We start from the raw sequence: 19,169 nt of genomic DNA on the forward strand, positions 1-19,169 counted from the left end.
CCTGCATTGTCAAATACTGTAGACATTTTGAAAAAATGTACCTGTTAAGATTTTTGTCAAGTGTGTAGTTGTTACAATGCATTTTACACATTATTTATAAGTGTGCTGTAATATTAGATGTAATACAAGATGTGTTGCTTTTGCAAATGTCTAGTAATATTAACTTATTCCACCGTCAACTCTGTGTCGTCATTATGTAATGTCTTCATAAGCTTTATCTACTTAGGGAAATGAAAAAAACTTTTTAGCCATTTATACTTTTTTCTAAATATGTATATGAGGGTAGAAGCTTAACTTTTTTGGAAAGACTGTATGAATATAATCTTGATAGATCATAATGAATTTACATGGTAGTAGCCTTTTTATAAGTATCATCAATCTTCTACCTACTATGGGTGCAAATTATAACTATGGTGATCTCATGGTGGAATTTTCCATTCAATCCAGTTAATTGTATGTTAAACTAAGCATTTATTTGTGGCTAATATTGATTAACCCAGATGTCCGAAAATAAAAAAATCTTTGTCATACCTATTTGTTTCATTATGAAGAATGAAAAACCACATGTATTTAACTAAGAATTTATTCAAAAGACAATAAAATTATGTCCTTAACATAGTAGTTATACACTTAGCATTGTTCTTTATAAACTTATTCACTTATTGCTATCAAAGACAATCATTCTTAAAATTCACGTCATATCCATCAACCCACCTTATAGATTCAAAAATAAATTAGCTATTAATTTACAAAATATTCACGAAGAACTAGTACGAAGATACACATTATTATAATACTGTATTAGCAACTAGTCTTGTCTAAATTGATATATTTTCAAATATTTTCTACTAATAACACTAACTACAAAACATTTAAAATAGATATAATCATAGAAACAAGTGGATTAAACGGGTACAGCATTGCTATTACCAAAACTGAGTTAGATAAGATAATATTTGATATAACTGTATGTGCTGCATGAACCTATAAAATGGATTGCCAAACTAAAGTGCCCCAAACGCAACGTACGACGTTGTACATAAACCGTTAGCACAACTCCACGACTTCGTCTGTCATCTCTGTGCGCCTGCGCTTAGGCGGCTTGACGGTGTTCTCATCTTCATCCTCCTCGATGATTTCCATGTCGCTGTCGCTGTCAGCGCGAGTCCTGGTTCTGGAAGGACCAGGTTTCGGCTCGGAACCGTTGGATCCGTTCGCTGGTTTTTCCTCCTCTTTAGGCGCCGGCATGGGGGCGTCAGTGTCAGTGACCAGACGCCAGGATTTCTCTTCATCTTCTTGCTGAAGTCTGACTCTGACTTCGTAGTTTTGCAGGAAGTCATCCACGAGCAACGCGCAGCCGTCGTTCAAGCCGATCTCTTCTAAGGTCTTGTCGTTGTTGTGATCGGTTTCTCCGGGCTCTGAGGATAGGACTACCAGTCCTTTGCCCTCGACGGTGGCGTCGGGAGCCTGCATGTTGAGGCCTTCTTTGAACGCGGCGGTCAGATCTTTGAGTGTCAGCTGTTTGAGATTGCAAGCGAGACCCACTTCGGGTTTGGGGGCGCAGACGTAGCATTTTGGGTTCGGTGGGGTGAGAGCTGAAAAGAAAGCAGTTATATTATAGGGGCGTCTGTCGCATGCTTATCATATGAAAGTATATTGAAATGATACTTCTGATAACATACAGGGTAAAGATTGTTAGCCAAAGAACTCGTTAGGGAGGGAGGAAGGGATAACAGAAGTTAATTTATTACCAAGGATTGAAACTTAATTACAGTTATGAATTGATTTTTGGCCTCTGCTAAAACTGCGCGCCGTTCTGTATCGAAAAATATCAAAAGCAGCGCATGTGACGTGATTCCACACGCGTGCGGGAGGCATGCATTTCCTTGCATTAATGTGTCAATTTTGTGCACTTGCGCCAGTTTTAGCCGAGGCCCTGAGAGGCAGTGTTAACACATCCATTGGTACATTGGTTTCCAAAGAGGGGGGCATCGGAAACCTGAGACCGCTGAGAGAATGCATTCCAGACTGCTCGATACGACCTGTACGATCTTTGAATGTACAATTAATTTAGGTTGTTTATGTCAGCAATACGCGCCGACCGCGGCGCGGTGGTATCAACTTACAGCAAACTTTATTTCGATATTTCATTGATTTTACATTTAGTGTTTATTCGGTCAGCAAACCAACCACGCGTAATCACTCATACCTTTTCACCATTTCGCACCATTTTAACCTAAGTAGTTTAGACTTTGTAATAGTGTTAGTTATTGCAATAAACTCCTTGTCATAGCAACCAGTGACTTTCCATCCACCATTCCTTTCTTTGAATGTGCGTACCGTACACGACCAATAAATAATCTTGACTGGAGGAGGGGGGGCGCGGAATTTTTTGTACGGTCGAAAGGGGGCGCGTCTCAAATAAGTTTGGGAACCAATGCATTAGTATATCGAGGACCTAGTTATCATTGAGCCATCAATATACTCACTGATCTCCGGCACGAACAGCTGCCCGCGGTGGTTGACCTTGGGCCGGAGGTACACGCTGCCGCAGCGCGCCAGCTCGCCGCGAAGGACCGCTTGCGCTCGCAGCACCGCCAGACCAGCCACGATCGCGTTGGCCGTCGCAATGGCTGGGATTATGTTGCCGGCCATCGCTTGAGAGATTTGTAGATAGACTTATTACATGCCACGCAATAGCAATGAGGGCTATCGTTTTAGCGCTCACCAGTTAGCGCCACTGTAGAGTAAGGTCCTGTCACTTGCTAGTAGCGAAGACAGTGGCACCAACTGGTGAGTGCTAAAGTGGTAGGAGGACTATCGCATTTGCACTCATCAAGATGGCCACTGTAGAGTAAGGTCCTGTCAATCACTAGGGGTGCCAAGCCAACTGTTAAGTAGAAAAACGATAGCCCTCATTACTATACTTTTTTTTTTAAATTGAAAAATAGCTCGACCTAGCCCAGGACAGGAAGAAAAGGAGCAGGATGGAGGAGGCTTTTGCCCATACAGAGTGCCAACAACAGTGAATGGACAGATGCTTCTAACTAACTCAATTTATAAACTGTAATTTGTAAAGTTTTGGAAATAAAAGCTTTTTACATAATTTTTTGACATAATTTTCCTGATTGTGTCTTCTCCTATTGTCCTAATTCCAATGTTACTTTCTCAGTCAAATACTTTTTCGAGTAGTCTTAACTCTTATGATGAATTTTGTAGTATAAATTCTAGATTGGTTGGACTTTGAAGAAGGATAGACACTTTTTATGTGAAACAGGTAATCAATAGTAAATTTCTCAAGTTAGAAATAAAATATTGTTTTTGTATTTCTCCATTAGCTTCTGCATGATACTACCCACAGGTTCCCTTTATCTCCAGTCTTCTAAATATCTCACCGACCAAATTTCGTACCGCCTATAATAATAATAAATACTCTTTATTGCACACCAAAGAACAGAACAGAAAGAAAAGGAACACATAAAGTACGTATAAGTATAACTAGGCGGTCTTATCGCTATGAAGCGATCTCTTCCAGACAACCTATATTCATCAGAAACAATGTAGGAGTAGGATTTTAATGATGAAAGAAATTTTCAAATTATTCCAGTAGTTTCAGAGCCTGTTTAATACAAAGAAACAGATAAATCTCTCCTCTTCATAATTTTAATTAGTGTAAATAAAACTCACATTTGATTTCGAAGCGCGACTTCTGCGGGATGTTGAAGATGTGCGCGCGAATGTTCGCGCACGCCGTCACGAAGTCCATGGCGCTTTTCTCATCCTTGTCCCACACCAGGTGGTCGCCGTCCGGCCTTCCTTTCAGGTCCGCCTGGAGAGCCTTGCAGCTGGCTGCGAAAACCTGCAAGTAAAGTAAAGACACTATAATCCGGGCCTTTTCAAGGCGAGAGTGAATAGGCACCTACAGGGCAGATGTACCATCCTAGACTGCATCTCGCTTAACACCACGTGCGATTGCGGTCAAATACCTGCCTTGTTATGCATAAAAAACCGGCCAAGTGCGAGTCGGACTCGCGCACCGAGGGTTCCGTACAAACCTGCAAGGTTTACAAAGTTCGTTCATTACGACAATCGAGTCATAACTATGGTATTTTTATTGCAAAATGAAATTCATAACATTCCAATGGGGAAAGATGGAGGAGCATAAATTTAAGACAAAGATCTCTTTATCGTTTAAGTAATCCTTTATTTTATATTAACACATATCATTTATCTATAATATAACTGAAACACTTATACTAGCCTTGCAGCAGACTTGCGAAAGTTCTTTTATTAAAGTTATTTATTTACTAAGTTTTTTAGTCACTATTTAGAAATCTGGTTCAAGGTTTGGTTTGGTTTGGTTTTCACGGGTTAAAGGCAATTAGATCTAAGTATTTGATATGAATTTCAACTTGATAGCTCTACGCGTTCATGAGGAAAAAAGTAATAAGTTTATATTTATTAAAAAATATATATTTTGTAATGTAACTAAAAATTTAAGGTTTTCGGAATTTTTCCTTTATGTGTGCTATAAAACGTTGCTTCATGCCAAATTTCAAGATTCTAGGTCGACTGGAAGTACCCTTTAGGTTTTGATTCCCTTGCGAGTACTTGCGAGTTTTAAAATATGCAGCTTAAATTGCTGTTTCTTTTGATTGCGTTGACATAGAAGTTTGATTTTGTTACAGCTTAAAGGTATTATAGACCTGAGTATTTGGTATGAATTTCAATTTAATACCTCTACGCGTTTATGAGGAAATGGGTAGTAAGTTTAAAATTATTAAAAAAAAATATATTATGTGATGTAACTAAAAATTTATGGTTTTCGTAATTTTTCCTTTATCTATGCTATAAGACGTTGCTTCGTACCAAATTTCAAGATTCTGAGTTCACGGGAAGCACCCTGTAGGTTTTGATTCCCTTGCAAGTGTCGAAAATTTGCGGCATAAACGGCTGTATCTTTTGATTGCGTTGGCTTAGAAGTTTGATTTTTTCACAGCTTCAAGGGACAGTAGACCTGAGTAATTGATATAAATTTCAGCTTCATACCTCCACGCGTTCCTGAGAAAAAGGGTCTTGACAGACGGACGGACGGACAACAAAGTGATCCTATAAGGGTTCCGTTTTTTCCTTTTGAGGTACGGAACCCTAAAAATGATGCTGTTTTAGCAGTTCTGCAGTTGTTCTCTTAAGTTATTGTCATTGTGTATATTGTTATACGGTTTTGCCAGAGAAATAGGATAGGACCACCCCCTCTTTCCGTGGATGTCATAAGAGGCGACTAATGGAGAAACATACGAAAATCAGGCCTCCTCAACTGTGTGTGTGGGAGTGTATACCAAATCCTTATATACCTCTAAATTAGAGAGGGTCTTCCTCCTACAGCAAAGATTATATGACATGATGATATTTTTACAAGCTAGACCTCATCGGCCGTTATTTTTGAGAAAATCAGCGAACATCTTTAAGAATTTAAATGAATAATAAAATTTAAGCCGAAAGTAGAATTATTTGTAACTAGTTGTTTTACCTGTGCACACTCATGTACAGTCCACACCCTCTGATCAGGTAGCCCAGAATGCTGTGCTTGCGGCGCATCCTTTCCCGGCAAATTGTCCCATGTCAAAGGCGTAGGAGGCCGCCGTTTTTTCCACAGATTCTCCATTGACAGCAAATAACGGATATCATCTCCAAACAGCTTTGAAAACAGCTTCTCAGGATCGTAGTTTGTGTCTGCCGCCCACTGTCTTGTGCTTTTTCGTTCAACGTTTCCGGCTGATGTGCCTTCCGATGATAAAGCTGAAGCTCCTGCTTCTCCAGCCGCTTCAGGGTCTGCGGTGTCAGGGCTCACGTCTTGGTCAGGGTCTTCCTCACCAAAGAGCTGGTTGAAGAGATGCTTGGCCCATACGATGCAGTGGATGGGCTCAGACGGAGTGTTACGGATGGTGCAGCCAGGGAAAGTCTTTTGTGGTGCTTTTGGCTGGCATTCGTAGCATTGGGTGAGGCCTTTTTTGATGAGCTCCACCTGTAAGAATCAGGCAAATTATACATTTAACTGTGGGTGTACTAACTGTGGCATCTTATCCAGTCTTAATAGGGCTAGTTGTGCAACAAAAAACTAAAATCTGATGTGATCTGTACAATAAATTGAAACTCTAAGGCTACTTGCTTTTGGGACATTTAGGCTCAATCAAAGTACTCTTAAAAGTAGGTACCTAATTATTGAATTGATGGAATATTTCTTGGACTCATCGTACTTAATATTACAAGGCGAACGTTTGTGATTGTGTATGTTTTTTACTTCTTCACGTCTATGTGGCTGGAGCGATTTTAAGAAAATTTGGTATGGAGCTAGCTGACACCCTGGACTAACACATAGGGTACGTTTTAGCGCGGGTAACATCGCGGGGCACAACTAGTATACAATAAATGACTAAGACCCAGAACAGACGGTGAAACGTAACTGCAACGAAACTGCAACTGTTAGTTACTTTTGAGTTGCATCTAAGTTTCTGCCATAGCGACTAGTTTAAAAACTTTCAGTTTCAGTTTCATTCATCAGAATGATCAGAAAGTTGCAGTTTCGTTGCAGTTGCGTTTCACCGTCTGTTCTGGGCCTAAGTGATGAAGTTATAAAAATCTCACCTGCCCAGCGTATCCAGCTGTGCCAGTCTCGATGAGCGGCACATTAGCAGCGAGACACATTCTGTTCACGTGGTTGCGCGCCACACGGTTGTCCAGAGCGTTCATTACAAGGTTGAACTGTTTGAAGTAGCTCACACCATAATCATTGCTGCAAGAAAAACAATAAAACTAAAAATAACTCAAACAGTAAATAGAATAAATATAAATATAATGAATATAGACAGGTTCTTGACACTTAAAACATTTAAGCACTCCTGCACACGACGCCGCCGCCGCGCCGCCCCCGCGCCTTTGCACTGCTTATACGCGCCGCGTGAAGCCCGCTGCCGCGCCGCCGCCGCGCCGCTGGTGAAATTATGCTTTGATGGCGCGGCGGCGGCGCGGTGGCGGCGTCGTGTGCAGGAGCGTTTACTCATCCTATAATCCCATGTAATGTAATAAACAACTGAAAATTTATTTATGTTTACATATTGATTATTCACATAACTGTTATGGTTTAATTTGATTAAAATGGCAGATAAGTGATTTTTAAATTCCAAATTTTTTATAATATAGTCTGGTCCGTGAGCACGTAGAATTTTGTCCAATGACCTCAAGCTACCCATCATTATTGCTCGCGCGTAATTATGTTGCTATTGCGCTCGCACACTCACTGCGGGTGCCAGTTGCACAGTCGCGACAGCAATATAATTACGCGCGAGCGATAAGGATGGGTAGCTAGGGCTCATTGGACAAAATTCTAAGTGCTCACGGACCGGGCTTTAATAAAATTAATATTTTAAACGAAAGCTTGTTACAAACCTTATTACACTGTCATGGTGTGCCACAATGTTAACATTAGGGTTGAAGGTGAGGGCACTGTCTTTGGCCACCTGTGCCTTGGATTTGCCCACATGCTCTTTGTGGAATAGGAATTGACGGTTCAAGTTGCTCACATCAATTGTGTCGAGATCAATCTGGAAATTTTGAAGTTGGATTAACTGTATCTACTACATAACTAGCGTAGGATAACTTAGAGTTATGGCCAATCAATTGATATACATACTAGATAGATGCTAAAAAATTATCTCTCTAAGATGTTTAAGTTTTTAGAGGATTGATGTTTACAAGAGTCAATCAATATTCATGAAAACCTTCATCCAATGGTTGGGCATGAGTTAACCCACTTGTTACTAGCGTTCTTTTAAAAGAACGCTAGTTTTTACATAAATATTTTTACTAATGTGGGTAGTTTAAACAATTTTAATATGCAACATTTGAAAGATGAGGTGTGTCGCAGTACTGTCCAAGTCTTATAAGTACACTGACGTAAATAACTATAAAGTTTTGGAGCGATTGTTTTGAGATAAATTTATCGTGACTGATTTTAAGGTAAGTGATAGAAAAAGTGAATTCCGTAACAAGTGGGTTAATAACACTAATGCCATGAAAAAGAGGGTTAAAAACAAAAACTGAAAATGCTCAACCTCTTCCGTTTCTACTTTTTCAACCAAATATTACGCTTTCCTACGTGCGTCTACGTCACGAATCGTCACAAAAACAGTTAACGTGGTGTATTGCCAGTTAGAACAGGAGTTAAGAAAGCAGACTTTGACGGTATTCTTGATAAGGTCACAGAAGAATACTCACAATTTCTATTTGTGGAAAGCCGGTAAGCACGAGATTCTTCAGAATTTCACAACCTATACCGCCGGCGCCAACTACCAGGATTTTGGAGTTGGCGATTGCCTCTGTCAATTTCTCATCAAACACGCCGGCTACTCGGGCAACCATTATAATAAATTAATACTTTCTTACAACAAAACAGTGAATCAAGCAATTTTGCAAAATTCTACAATGAAAACGCAAACGAATGGATCTGTGAAATCACCACAACTGTCAAATCTAGCGTCAGTTCCTTGGATCGTTCAGAAATTTTTATAAAATTTAAAATTAATATCTAAAAATTATTAAATTTTAAGTAGTTTTATATTTATTAAATACAAATAGAAAGAGAAATGCAATAACATTACATTATTACATACTTTTTTATTATTATAACTTTCTTACTCGCTCGAGAAATGTATTTACAGTAAGTTACAATAGATGGCGCTGCGCCTGCGATATTTTAAAGTTTCGCGCCAAATAAAAAAGTTCCAAAAAAGAAAAATGGACTGCCAACAAATTAATTTCGAGGTGGAGCTACTATATAAACAGCAGTTAAAATACATTGTGCACTGTACCAGAGTTAGTGCACTAATTAATTTGAGTGATGTAAGTAAACCCAATTACTTTTAGATTAGATTGCAATGTCTTCTCTCAAAAGTCGTTTGATTTCCATTGTAAGTATTGTTTCTTTTGTAGTATGAAAATGAAAATGAAAAAATATTTATTCAGTATCTTTAAAGTTTACATTTTGTTTCAAATTTCATCTCAAACAAAATTACTGTGCACAATACACATAAAATAATTAGGTAAGGTACCTACTGTTGATTGTATTCCAGATTGGCCGGTTGACAGCAGCCTGCATCCAGCGCATCCATCCATTATTTACCTATTATAGCAGGTAGGTAATGTTCATAGGCTCGACCATGCTTTTAGTTGGATTTACACTATGTAAGATTAAACCGAGTAAGTTCCTTCTATTGTTATCTCGTATAAATTTTCCGAGTAGGAAGTATTTTATGTTGTTAATTTTATTGGTCATATTCATTCGTCGCTTTTCTTAACGCATTAGTACAAGAGAAAAAGCGTAAGTTTCATTTTACTTGAGTCGTTAAGTACATACTTGCTACATAAATAGAGAGATGCGGTTACTAATAATAGTTTCTGACGACATGAATAACTTTTAACATAAAAGGAAAATGAAAGCATCACGACTGCGGTAAAGCTCACCTGCATTAAAATTGCTTTTAACTTTATGGGATGGCACTTATCTCGCAACGTATTTTTGATACCCAGAGGTTTCAGTGACGTTTTTATTGAACCAACGGGCCGTTAAAATTAAAAGGGCGTTCGAATGTCGTCATCTGAGGAGGTTCGGGCAATTTGCAGGGCGCGAGGTAATAATTCCGTCATTACCTCTGTCGAAATTAAAGGTTATAGCATCGTGATCGGATTAGTAAGGAAACGGGGCGAAACAGGGGTCTACTTCCAATGATATCAGCTTTATTAATTTGTCTCTTTCTCATTCATGCTTAAAATGGAGAGGGACTGAGCAAGATAGGCAAACAGGATTGAAGCGGAACCGTATTTCCGAGTGGTATGTCTAACAGTGTTTGCCGTTTGCAGGGCGTCCGTATCGCTCCAGTGCAAACAAGTGGGGGTCAAATTAAAATGGCGGGCGTTCGTTCCTGACTCGCAAAATGGCCGGTCGCTTCGGACACTATTTTCCGGATCGCTTGTTTAGCCACCCAGTGGACTGTTTGCGTTCGCGGTTTGATTTTCGCCTCGTAATGTAATTGTAATTGCGGCGATTTCGGGCTTAAATTGTTGTTCCGAATTCTGGGGAAAATGTATTTTATGGAGCGCAGCTTTACGGTTCACATATTGGGACGAGCGGAGTTTAGAATGGTGGTCTCATGCCCGTTTTCACCATCAATCCCTTATGCGTTGCCTAACTCAGACTGGTTTATTGGTTTGTTTGTTGTTTTAGGCTTTTGAGAGTATCGTATCTTACACCGTATAATTATAATATTCATGAATTATGGATAGTTGGAATACAGTTTTGATTTTGAGAAAGGCGTATAATAAGGACAACATAATGTATCATAATAATATCATTTCCAGAATGATTTTGAACCTAGACCAAACTAAACCACAGCTATACATTTGTAATGCATTCTCTTTGACGATAGCGAACCATAATGTCGATCAAACACATTTATATAGATGACCCACGCTGAACTGTCCCACCAAACTCAATGACAGGGGGGCGCTACCATCGTTCAACTATATGGTTTCCAACATGGCAAAAATCTGAACCAGCGATCCGGTATTGACGGTGGCGCCCCACTGTCAATGTCATGCATAGGACAGTTTAGTATTTTGGAACTATATTTGCGTCATTCTTGTCACTCTTGGTCACTCTACTACATTGTCAAAAGATGTCATGATTCCGAGATAGCAAATAATTTATTTTTGGACACAAAATTAACAGGTTCAGCTTTAGGCTTAACATCTCCAAAAGTAAATCAGTAATAAGTCTGTACAATGCCTCCGAAGAAAGGAAAAGGGAAAGATGCAAAGGCCCCACCACCCCCTGCAAAAGGCGCGATAGGACCACCTCCGAAGCCCAAAAGGCCTCCACCACCACCAGCATGTTTCAATAATGAGGATCTGGCTCGGTTCAAAGAAATGTTCAAAGCACATGATGAAGAAAACATCGATAAGGTATTCGAATTAGATACTTATTGAAGGAGGAGGACCATGTTCATTAGGGTGTCCCTTATTTTTCAAAGTTTTAAATTTGTAACGCATAGGTCTTAGTTTTGTTTGTTTGCCTCTAAAACACTCGGAAATAAATTTTTACCTTATTTGGAGTACGATAACCCGTGCCGACTTGCATCGGAACATGTTGCGCGGCAGTAGCGGTGCGTATTCGCGGTATTTGTCATTTGTTCTCAATTAATCTCGTGATTAACACCTATTGTTTGACATTTAGAAGATGGCTGTGGAATTAAGAAGCAATAAAAAAAGTATTTTCATAATCCTACCAGAGCCTAACTGTGTAAAAAAACTTATGTATCTTCACCATGCTTGGAGGGAGTTGTAAGAAAAATTATTTTAAAAAACCAAGATTTATAAGCGCCGCGGTGAGGAGGATTTAAAAACAAATAAAATATTTTAACAAAAACAAATAAAACCAAGGCGTCCAGAGTGTTAAGGTGTAGACAAAAAGTTAGTTAACAAAGTAGAAAGTAGAAAGTGCAAGACAAAGAAAATTAAATAAATAAAAAATAGAGCAAATATGTTTCGGAGGTTTATCGTCATTTTTTACTACGCAAGATTCTATACAAATGCAAGGACATCACGACCAGCTTACCAGCTCTGAGGAAAGCCTTAAGGAACTCTTGAAATCCACTTTCCAAAAGGTATATGAGAGTGTTGACAAATTGATTTTCAAGGCAGCCCTGAGTAAGTTTAGTCAACATCTTTGGTACTTCATATCAGAAGAAATTGCCGTTTTATAACTCTTTGATGATGAAAGTAATGAACAAACACCGTCAATATTGTAGTAAAAGGGTCATTCTACCGGCCAAGAAAATCACGTGTCCGAGGCCAAAAAGTACCCGAATATCATAATATTTTAGTAACAAATATTTTTATCTAATAGTATAACTTTGGTTCTTGTTGTTAAACCACAGAGATAGTTAATAATAGTTAATTAAGTAATTTAAAAAAAATCGTAAGTCGTCAAAAATTGATTACCACGACGTGTCCGCGCTCCCGATTTCAGAACAAATTTGCTCGTATAAATTAATCCGATATTATTACCGCTTTCAATGCTTATGTAATCGATTACTGATTAAATAAACATTGATAAATTAAATACGATATAACTATATCACTAAAAGGTTTTGTAAAATAACTATTTGAAGTTGTGTCCGGGCGTTAACCGTGATTACCCCGACACGTCGCTAATGTGCGCCTACGTCCCTAGCTACGCAATTTAGAAACGAGCTCTATCCTCCCCCGTGAACCTTTAGTGGTGGCCTGCGTGCCGAGGTGATCGGTAATGCAACTCGTCGCAGGATTTCGGAGTTATCGAGATAAGAATATGATTACCCCGACCTTAGTTCAGTGCACGATTGATTTACTCTATCCTGTTTTTTTAGGTTTCTTTACATGGAAAGTTCTTGAGAATGTACAGGAATAATGGTCCATGTAACCGCATTTTTGTGTATTAAAACATATGGGATTCAACTTACAGATTGGGCAGGGCTCAGGATAAACCTCAATTTTTTGACTACCCCGACCTTGATTACCCCGACTTTTGTCACCGAGTAATCAATAATACTGTAATTTTACTAATGAATGATTAACTAAATAACGTTTAATAAGCAAAATTACCCTTTACTAAAATGAAATCCTATCTTCTATTAATACATAATATTATCCCTCAAAATTGGGAAGACCCCTGGACTCGACCTTATCACCTCTGAAATGCTGTAAGCCGATGTAAACTCCGTCGTTCACGTCCTGATACCTGTCTTCGAAAACATCTGGATGGAAGAGGAAGTCCCAGACGACTGGCGTAAGGGGCTTCTAATTATTGTGCCGAAAAAAGGGTAAAGCAAGGGTATCAGTACCGGAAAACCCAAGAGATGCGATCTGGAGTGAGGAATTGCACACCGTTGGTGCAGAGGATGTCCAACGAGTCCACAATTTCACTTACCTCGGGAGCATCGTTTCAGAACCTGGAGGTACCGAAGAGGACATCACTTCGCGCATTGCCAAGGCCAGAGCTACCTTCGCACAACTTCGAGCCATATGGCAGTCACGGAAATTGACCCAAGCAAGGTCGGGTCCAACGTCAAACCAGTTCTGCTCTATGGGCGGGCGTGATACGTGGAAGGTCACTAAGGTTATCTCGCACCAGCTGCAGATCTTCTTCAGCCGCTGTCTTCGCCGAATTCTCCAAAATCTTCAAACGATGAACTTTTGGAACGCTGCCACGAAATACCGATCGTTCAGCAGAATAAACGCCGCAAGTGGAACTGGATCGGCCACACACTCCGAAGGGACCCCGATCACATCCCCAAGCAGGCTCTAGATTGGAACCCCCAAGGAAAATGCAAACGTGGTCGCGCCAAAAAAACATAGCGGCGCACTGTTAAGACTTGGAGCGAGATCAAACGCGAAGCTCAAGACCGAATGCGATGGAGGACTGTTGTGGACGCCTTCTGTCCCATATAGGAGACATAGGACATTGAGTCACTAATATTATATGTATAATGTATATGTATGTTTTTTACTCTTTTACGCAACAACTACTTAACAGATTTTGTTGAAACTTTACAATATTGTCGTTTATACATCAAAATAACAAATGGCTAGTTATAATAACATTTATTTTACCATAACTTAAAAAAACCGTAGAAAATAAAATATTTTGTTTTATTTTTGATTACTCTGACTCCCAACTTTGATTACCCCGACCATGAAAATTTTGATGTCGCATAACTTTTTATTCCTGCTTGCTACAGATGGGCCAATATAAAAAATATGCTCGTAATAATGTCTATTTTGAAATGTTTTACCTAAACTTACTCTAAATTAAAAAATAAAAAAGGTCGGGGTAATCAACAAAATAATCCAGATCCGGAGAATGACCGAAAAGTACAAAGAGAGAGTATGTATGATTCTGGGAAGAGATACATTCCATCTGAAGAAGGTAAGATTATTTCTATGGTAAATAGGACTTTGTACTAATTTTTTATCTTGTTTTTAATGAATTGATAATAATACTGCCTTATTTATTGTTGCTGGGAAACCATTGAGTGGTTTTGTGTCTGTCAAGAGTATACATTTATTTTCTGGATTGAAAATTGATAATAATTTCCCCCTGCGACACATTTCTATATGAGATAATGATGTTGCCTATTTAAAGGCAAAAAAGTGCTTTCTTTAAGAGTAGTTAATGATACAGCTGAAAAAGCTATAAAGCTTATGCAAGATTTTCATGGTTTGATCACTGCAAAGGAAGAGCAAAAGCTTTTTTTGCTTCGCACAGTGTAGCAAAAATCAGGCCAATATTCAGGAGCATGGAAATCTGTATCCAGAATGTAAAATAGGGTCCCTCAAAAGTAAAATATATTGTCTGATCTGTAATGTTATCTTCTTTTTATAAATATTTTATAAAAAATAAATATTTTAATTGATTTAGCTACTTAATAAAAGGGGTAAAACCAGCATTTTCCAAAATCTTCAGAGCTCGGTCGGCACGGGTTAATGTTGACGTAGGAAGATGAAATTTTGTATTTAAGTATGTCTAAGTAGTACGAAAAGAAATGGGGGGTATGCATTTCAATATCTAAAAAAAATTTTTTTTCGGCCATATAAGGGACACCCTAATGTTCATAAATGAATAAATTCACCTTTTTATAAGTTACTTTAAATCCTTTTTATGATTCTTCTACATAGGTGCCATTAGAAGCGATTCCATTGATGCTAAGAAAGCTAGGCTTTAATCCGAAGACAGCAGAGATTCGGCAACTATTCGAAACGTTTTTAGAAGATGAATATGTTGACACAGTCGAATATCACGAATGGCTGTTCATGATCGAAGCCAAAATGGGGTGGGGAGACGACTTCGAGCTGGCCGTCACAAAAGCATTCGCAGCTCTAGGGCATGATGACGACGAAACGGGTATTTGTGACTTTGAGCTTCTCAGGGAAGAACTTATGACTTGGGGTGAGCCGTTCACAGAAATAGAATTCGTTGACTGGATCCGATTGGCCATCAAAGACAAAACTTTCAACATGGAAGACGGATCGTTTGCTTACGTCAAGTTTATAGAGAATATGAACAATAAGGACGTGAGGTACGCTAAGGAACCGATAAACTTCTTCAAACTTGACCAGAAGACGTTGGCTGAGATGGCGATGAAGAAGGCTCAAGAAGAAAGAGAGGAGCAGGAGAGGAAGGATGCCGAGAAGAGAGCTAGAGAAGAAGCTAAGAGACAGAAGATGATAGCTGATGGGCTTTTACCACCAGATTAAACATAGAGTGATTCAGTGTCGTTTATTTTGGGTGCAAATATTTCCAGTCAATAAACAACTGAGCAGCTGGATGAAATAAATATATTTTAGTGGTCCAGGAGTTAACCATAAATATTTTTATAGTGTACAATAAACATTTTATATCTATTTTAAGTGTTTCATTGCCAAACGAATAATAATGGCTATTCTAAATCGAGTAGAAGAATGTACACGTTAACCTACATTCTTAGAATTTTTTTCTCATGAATCCCTTATTCCGGTGCCTACTGCGTTTGTTAGTCGTATACCTCGAAATCAAAAAATCCTTGTAGCTTTTCACCTATTCGCATTTCGCCGCGATATCAAAATTTCTGAATAGATTTTTACTCTTCACTGTAAATAGGCTATTGATAATACATGCTACATCAAAATTTGCTACTGTTGTAAAAATCTGTTAAAAATATATGCTAGTAACAAAATATACTACCGATATTACACGCTACAATACAACAAAAAACGCTATCACGGTGAAATGCGAATAGGTGAAAAGCTACAAGGATTTTTTGATTTCGAGGTATACGACTAACAAACGGCCTACTGTGGCTCGCTTTTGATGGATACGTAGATGGTATCTTGGCACAAATTTATTCATAGACCATGAGGATGTAAGAAGTTTTATCAAGACTCTACTTTTTACCAACGACGAAATTAAAGAGTTATCTTTTAGATATTTGCTAATGGCTTTCACACAAGCGAGAGGTCTGGTGGCCTTTTGTTTGGTGGATCAATTAACATGATTGTTTGGGCACTTACATACACCCTGTGCGTAAGTGTTGGGAGCATGGGTCGGGAAAAAAGTCGCTCACCACATTCATTTCATCAGGGATTTTGGTACATTTCTAAAATGCTGTCTGCCCACCTATTAAGAATAGTTCTTTTACGATCCTGCTGACCCTCCCCTTCATTTAAGTTAGTTTTTGTCGACTTCTCTAATGGCTATATAAGCGGATTACCATGGAAAAATATTCCGTAACTTTTCCCAGAACTTTTCCTTGTACAATCACTTGCATCGTTGCACATCTATGTCATCATGGACTGTTTGTCGAGATGACGTTATTTGCAACTATTACTAGATGATTTTACACGCATCTCTGAGCGGAAATAAAAAGCTATGTTTATTCATGGACGTTTATAGGTCGTAGGTAAGTAGGCCTGCATAATTTGTGCTTTACAAAGAAATGGCACGAGCATAATGGAAATGTTTTTTGCATGAAATCTAATTTATGTTAAGTGTATGGGCGGATTGACGACGCGTAGGTAGGTACATTATAACGATCGATCTAACATGGTAATCCGATTCACAATTTATGGGAATGCCTAAAAAGGTTTACATTTGAAGTAAATCAAATCGGTACCTCTTAATAAATGGCAACAAACTGGTAAATATTGTTGCTATTTACAGAGGTACCGATTCGATTAAATGTAATTACGTAATTGAGCAGGAAAAATGAAATAACTAATTCCTTTTAATTTGGTAGGGAGTCTTAGAATAAAATGAGCAGTATAAGTAATCCAAATTAAATTACTTTTATTTTATTTTATTATCCTGATTTTTCTTATAATGAGTTCAGATTCATGTCACGATGATACTCGTAGTTTCATTCATAGTATTTAATGCCTTTTATTATACTTTGAACACGTTCCAGAAGTGCTAATTTATCGCACGGAGCCTTGGTATTTTAGTTACGAGGCTCGCGGCATTTGTTTATAGGCTGAGTGCTACCAAGCAAAAGGGCTGAGAGTTCGTATTTTTCTTTGAGTCTTCCATTCCGATAACCTAATAAAACAATAATTAGACCAACTTTCGGGGACCCAAAAGTTTTCAATCGATTTATGCGCGCAGTATGTCGGAAAAACGGTCTGGGCCGAAGCGGAGTTCATTAATAAGTTTACTCCATTCCTGAAGTCCAGTCTATTCCAGACGGAGATTGTTAAGAAAAAAGCTTTTTGCAAGTTTTTATTAAATTATCATAGAAATCGGGGCGGAGACCGAAAAATTATTGTTAATGATATTCCTGGAAACTTTGGAACGCTTTGTCGGGATCTTAATAATTTCGTGTTGAATTTTGAGTATGGTAATTTCATTTCAGGCAATTACAGTCGGAAGAGATGTATAAAAGTCGGGTACATGTCGCCTTAGGAGGAGGAACATGGCAACTTTTGTGGCAGTTACAAGATAAAAGTAAATGAAAATGTCCTTTTTATTAAAGAGTACTTTGTTAACAACAGATTTCGCCATGTCTTTTTGGGAAAACTTCCTACCTTGTATTGTAATAAGTAGTTAGAATTATTTGGGTAGATGTACTTATTTTAAGCTTCCAAAACTAATTTCTATGTAGGTAAGTTACTGTAGATACCTAAATGTCGATTGGGAAAGCATAATTGCCGGCGGTGTGCTACAAATTAAGTAAAGATTTTCAGGAAAAAGGTTTTTGCCCTCTTTCACTTGTAGAGGGTGATAAAAGCCTAACCAGGTCGAGCTAGTTCTATTTTTTATTACAGAGCAATAAGGTTCATAATAGTATGACTATATTGTCGCTGTCTACGAAAGTCTAATTGAAAGAGCCCTAAGGGTAAGTTCTGAGCTTAAACTATTCCATACTCTCATTCATTAAAATACATAAAATGCCTTTAAAACTTGATAGTTATATTAGGGCGAAATAATTAACACCTCTACTTAACTAGCATTTGAATTTTACATTAACCCACGAGATGGCAGCAAAGATAATGAACGTGAACGAAATGAGTAGTTTTTACTATCCAAGTTTAATTAGAAAACAGGAGCATTTTGCATTTCAAAGTTATCTCTTTTGTTGCAACTGATGACATCGTAGTGAATACAGTTTTGGGTAAAAGTGCTGTCTGAAATAAAACTCGTTTCCCGAAGGTTTAGACCAGGAGGCAGAAGCTAGCGAAATAAAAGTAATAAATAAAATAAAAATAAATAAAAGTACACGTAGCGAATAAAAACCAAATTAAGTACTAAGTACTACGATAAAGTTCCGCGAGCTTAATACCAAGTAATTCCACAGTAGAAACACGTAGAAATGTGTATACAATGTATATTATATTATGCTTATGTCAGGAGAGGGTTCCAAACAATAGTCAGCGGTTAATGGGTAATGAACTAGCGACCTTCCGTTTTCCGTAGTCTTATGCCGAAACCGATGTTAATTAATGTGTTTTGAATATAGATATGCACTCGTATTTGCCATTAAAAATGTAATGTAACATTCTAGTAATGTTTTAGTTACTCCGAAGTAAAAATGCACTTCCTATATCCCTGCCTACAAACAACGGTGTCGCCCTGGTGTCGTATAGTAAATGGATTTTCACTTTGTAGAGGATGCATTTTGGCCGTACGTTTCGTTTTACTTAAACCAGTTCGCTGTTGAGATGATGGGATGTTTTAAAAATATAGAGTTTGTAGTTTGTATTCTAACAGGTTTTGTAAATTGAAACCAAGGGTGGTTCAAGTCTTTTTAGCAAGTTTTTTGTAAGATAGTCGATAGAAGTACACTGCCTGCTTGGTTGCTATGTAGATTTTTAATGGACATGATAGATAGCAAGATAGATAGATTACACACGTACTAGACCATAAAGAAAAGAAGACGTACCTATCTACAAACAACCTTGTAGATCTTTCATCATCATCATTATCATCTCAGCCATAGGACGTCCACTGCTGAATATAGGCCTCCCCCAATGCTTTCCATGTTACCCGGTTGGTAGCGGTTCGGTTGTTGATCTTTCAGATAGACTTAATTCTAATTCAGTGTAAT

At 38.3% G+C, this 19,169-nt stretch overlaps 2 protein-coding genes across 2 annotated transcripts; one reads left to right on the top strand and one right to left on the bottom strand.

Annotated features, from left to right (window-relative positions):
• Positions 1-565: 565 nt before the first annotated feature.
• LOC135077402 (SUMO-activating enzyme subunit 2) lies at positions 566-8,528 on the bottom strand. Its single transcript, XM_063971937.1, has 7 exons — positions 8,275-8,528; positions 7,447-7,601; positions 6,646-6,793; positions 5,531-6,025; positions 3,688-3,859; positions 2,490-2,657; positions 566-1,595 (listed from the first exon to the last, which is right to left on the bottom strand). The coding sequence occupies exons 1-7, from the start codon at positions 8,416-8,418 to the stop codon at positions 1,048-1,050; spliced, it is 1,830 nt and encodes a 609-aa protein (XP_063828007.1). The 5' UTR covers positions 8,419-8,528; the 3' UTR covers positions 566-1,047.
• A 2,188-nt stretch (positions 8,529-10,716) lies between these two features.
• Positions 10,717-15,495, top strand: LOC135077113 (uncharacterized). The gene is made up of 2 exons (XM_063971680.1): positions 10,717-11,016; positions 14,770-15,495. Exons 1-2 carry the CDS (start codon positions 10,837-10,839, stop codon positions 15,346-15,348), a joined length of 759 nt encoding a protein of 252 aa, XP_063827750.1. The 5' UTR covers positions 10,717-10,836; the 3' UTR covers positions 15,349-15,495.
• Positions 15,496-19,169: the final 3,674 nt, after the last annotated feature.

Source organism: Ostrinia nubilalis, chromosome 13 (genome assembly GCF_963855985.1).
Source record: "Ostrinia nubilalis chromosome 13, ilOstNubi1.1, whole genome shotgun sequence".
Lineage (NCBI taxonomy): Eukaryota > Metazoa > Arthropoda > Insecta > Lepidoptera > Crambidae > Ostrinia > Ostrinia nubilalis.

Coding starts and splice junctions, on each gene's coding strand:
- LOC135077402 (XM_063971937.1), bottom strand. CDS start 8,418: ATGGTTGCCCGAGTAGCCGGCGTGTTTGATGAGAAATTGACAGAGGCA. Junction 7,602..8,274: donor GCTTTCCACAAATAGAAATT/GTGAGTATTCTT, acceptor CAAAATTTCCAG/ATTGATCTCGACACAATTGA. Junction 2,658..3,687: donor GTCGCGCTTCGAAATCAAAT/GTGAGTTTTATT, acceptor AAATCTCTCAAG/CGATGGCCGGCAACATAATC.
- LOC135077113 (XM_063971680.1), top strand. CDS start 10,837: ATGCCTCCGAAGAAAGGAAAAGGGAAAGATGCAAAGGCCCCACCACCC. Junction 11,017..14,769: donor ATGAAGAAAACATCGATAAG/GTATTCGAATTA, acceptor TCTTCTACATAG/GTGCCATTAGAAGCGATTCC.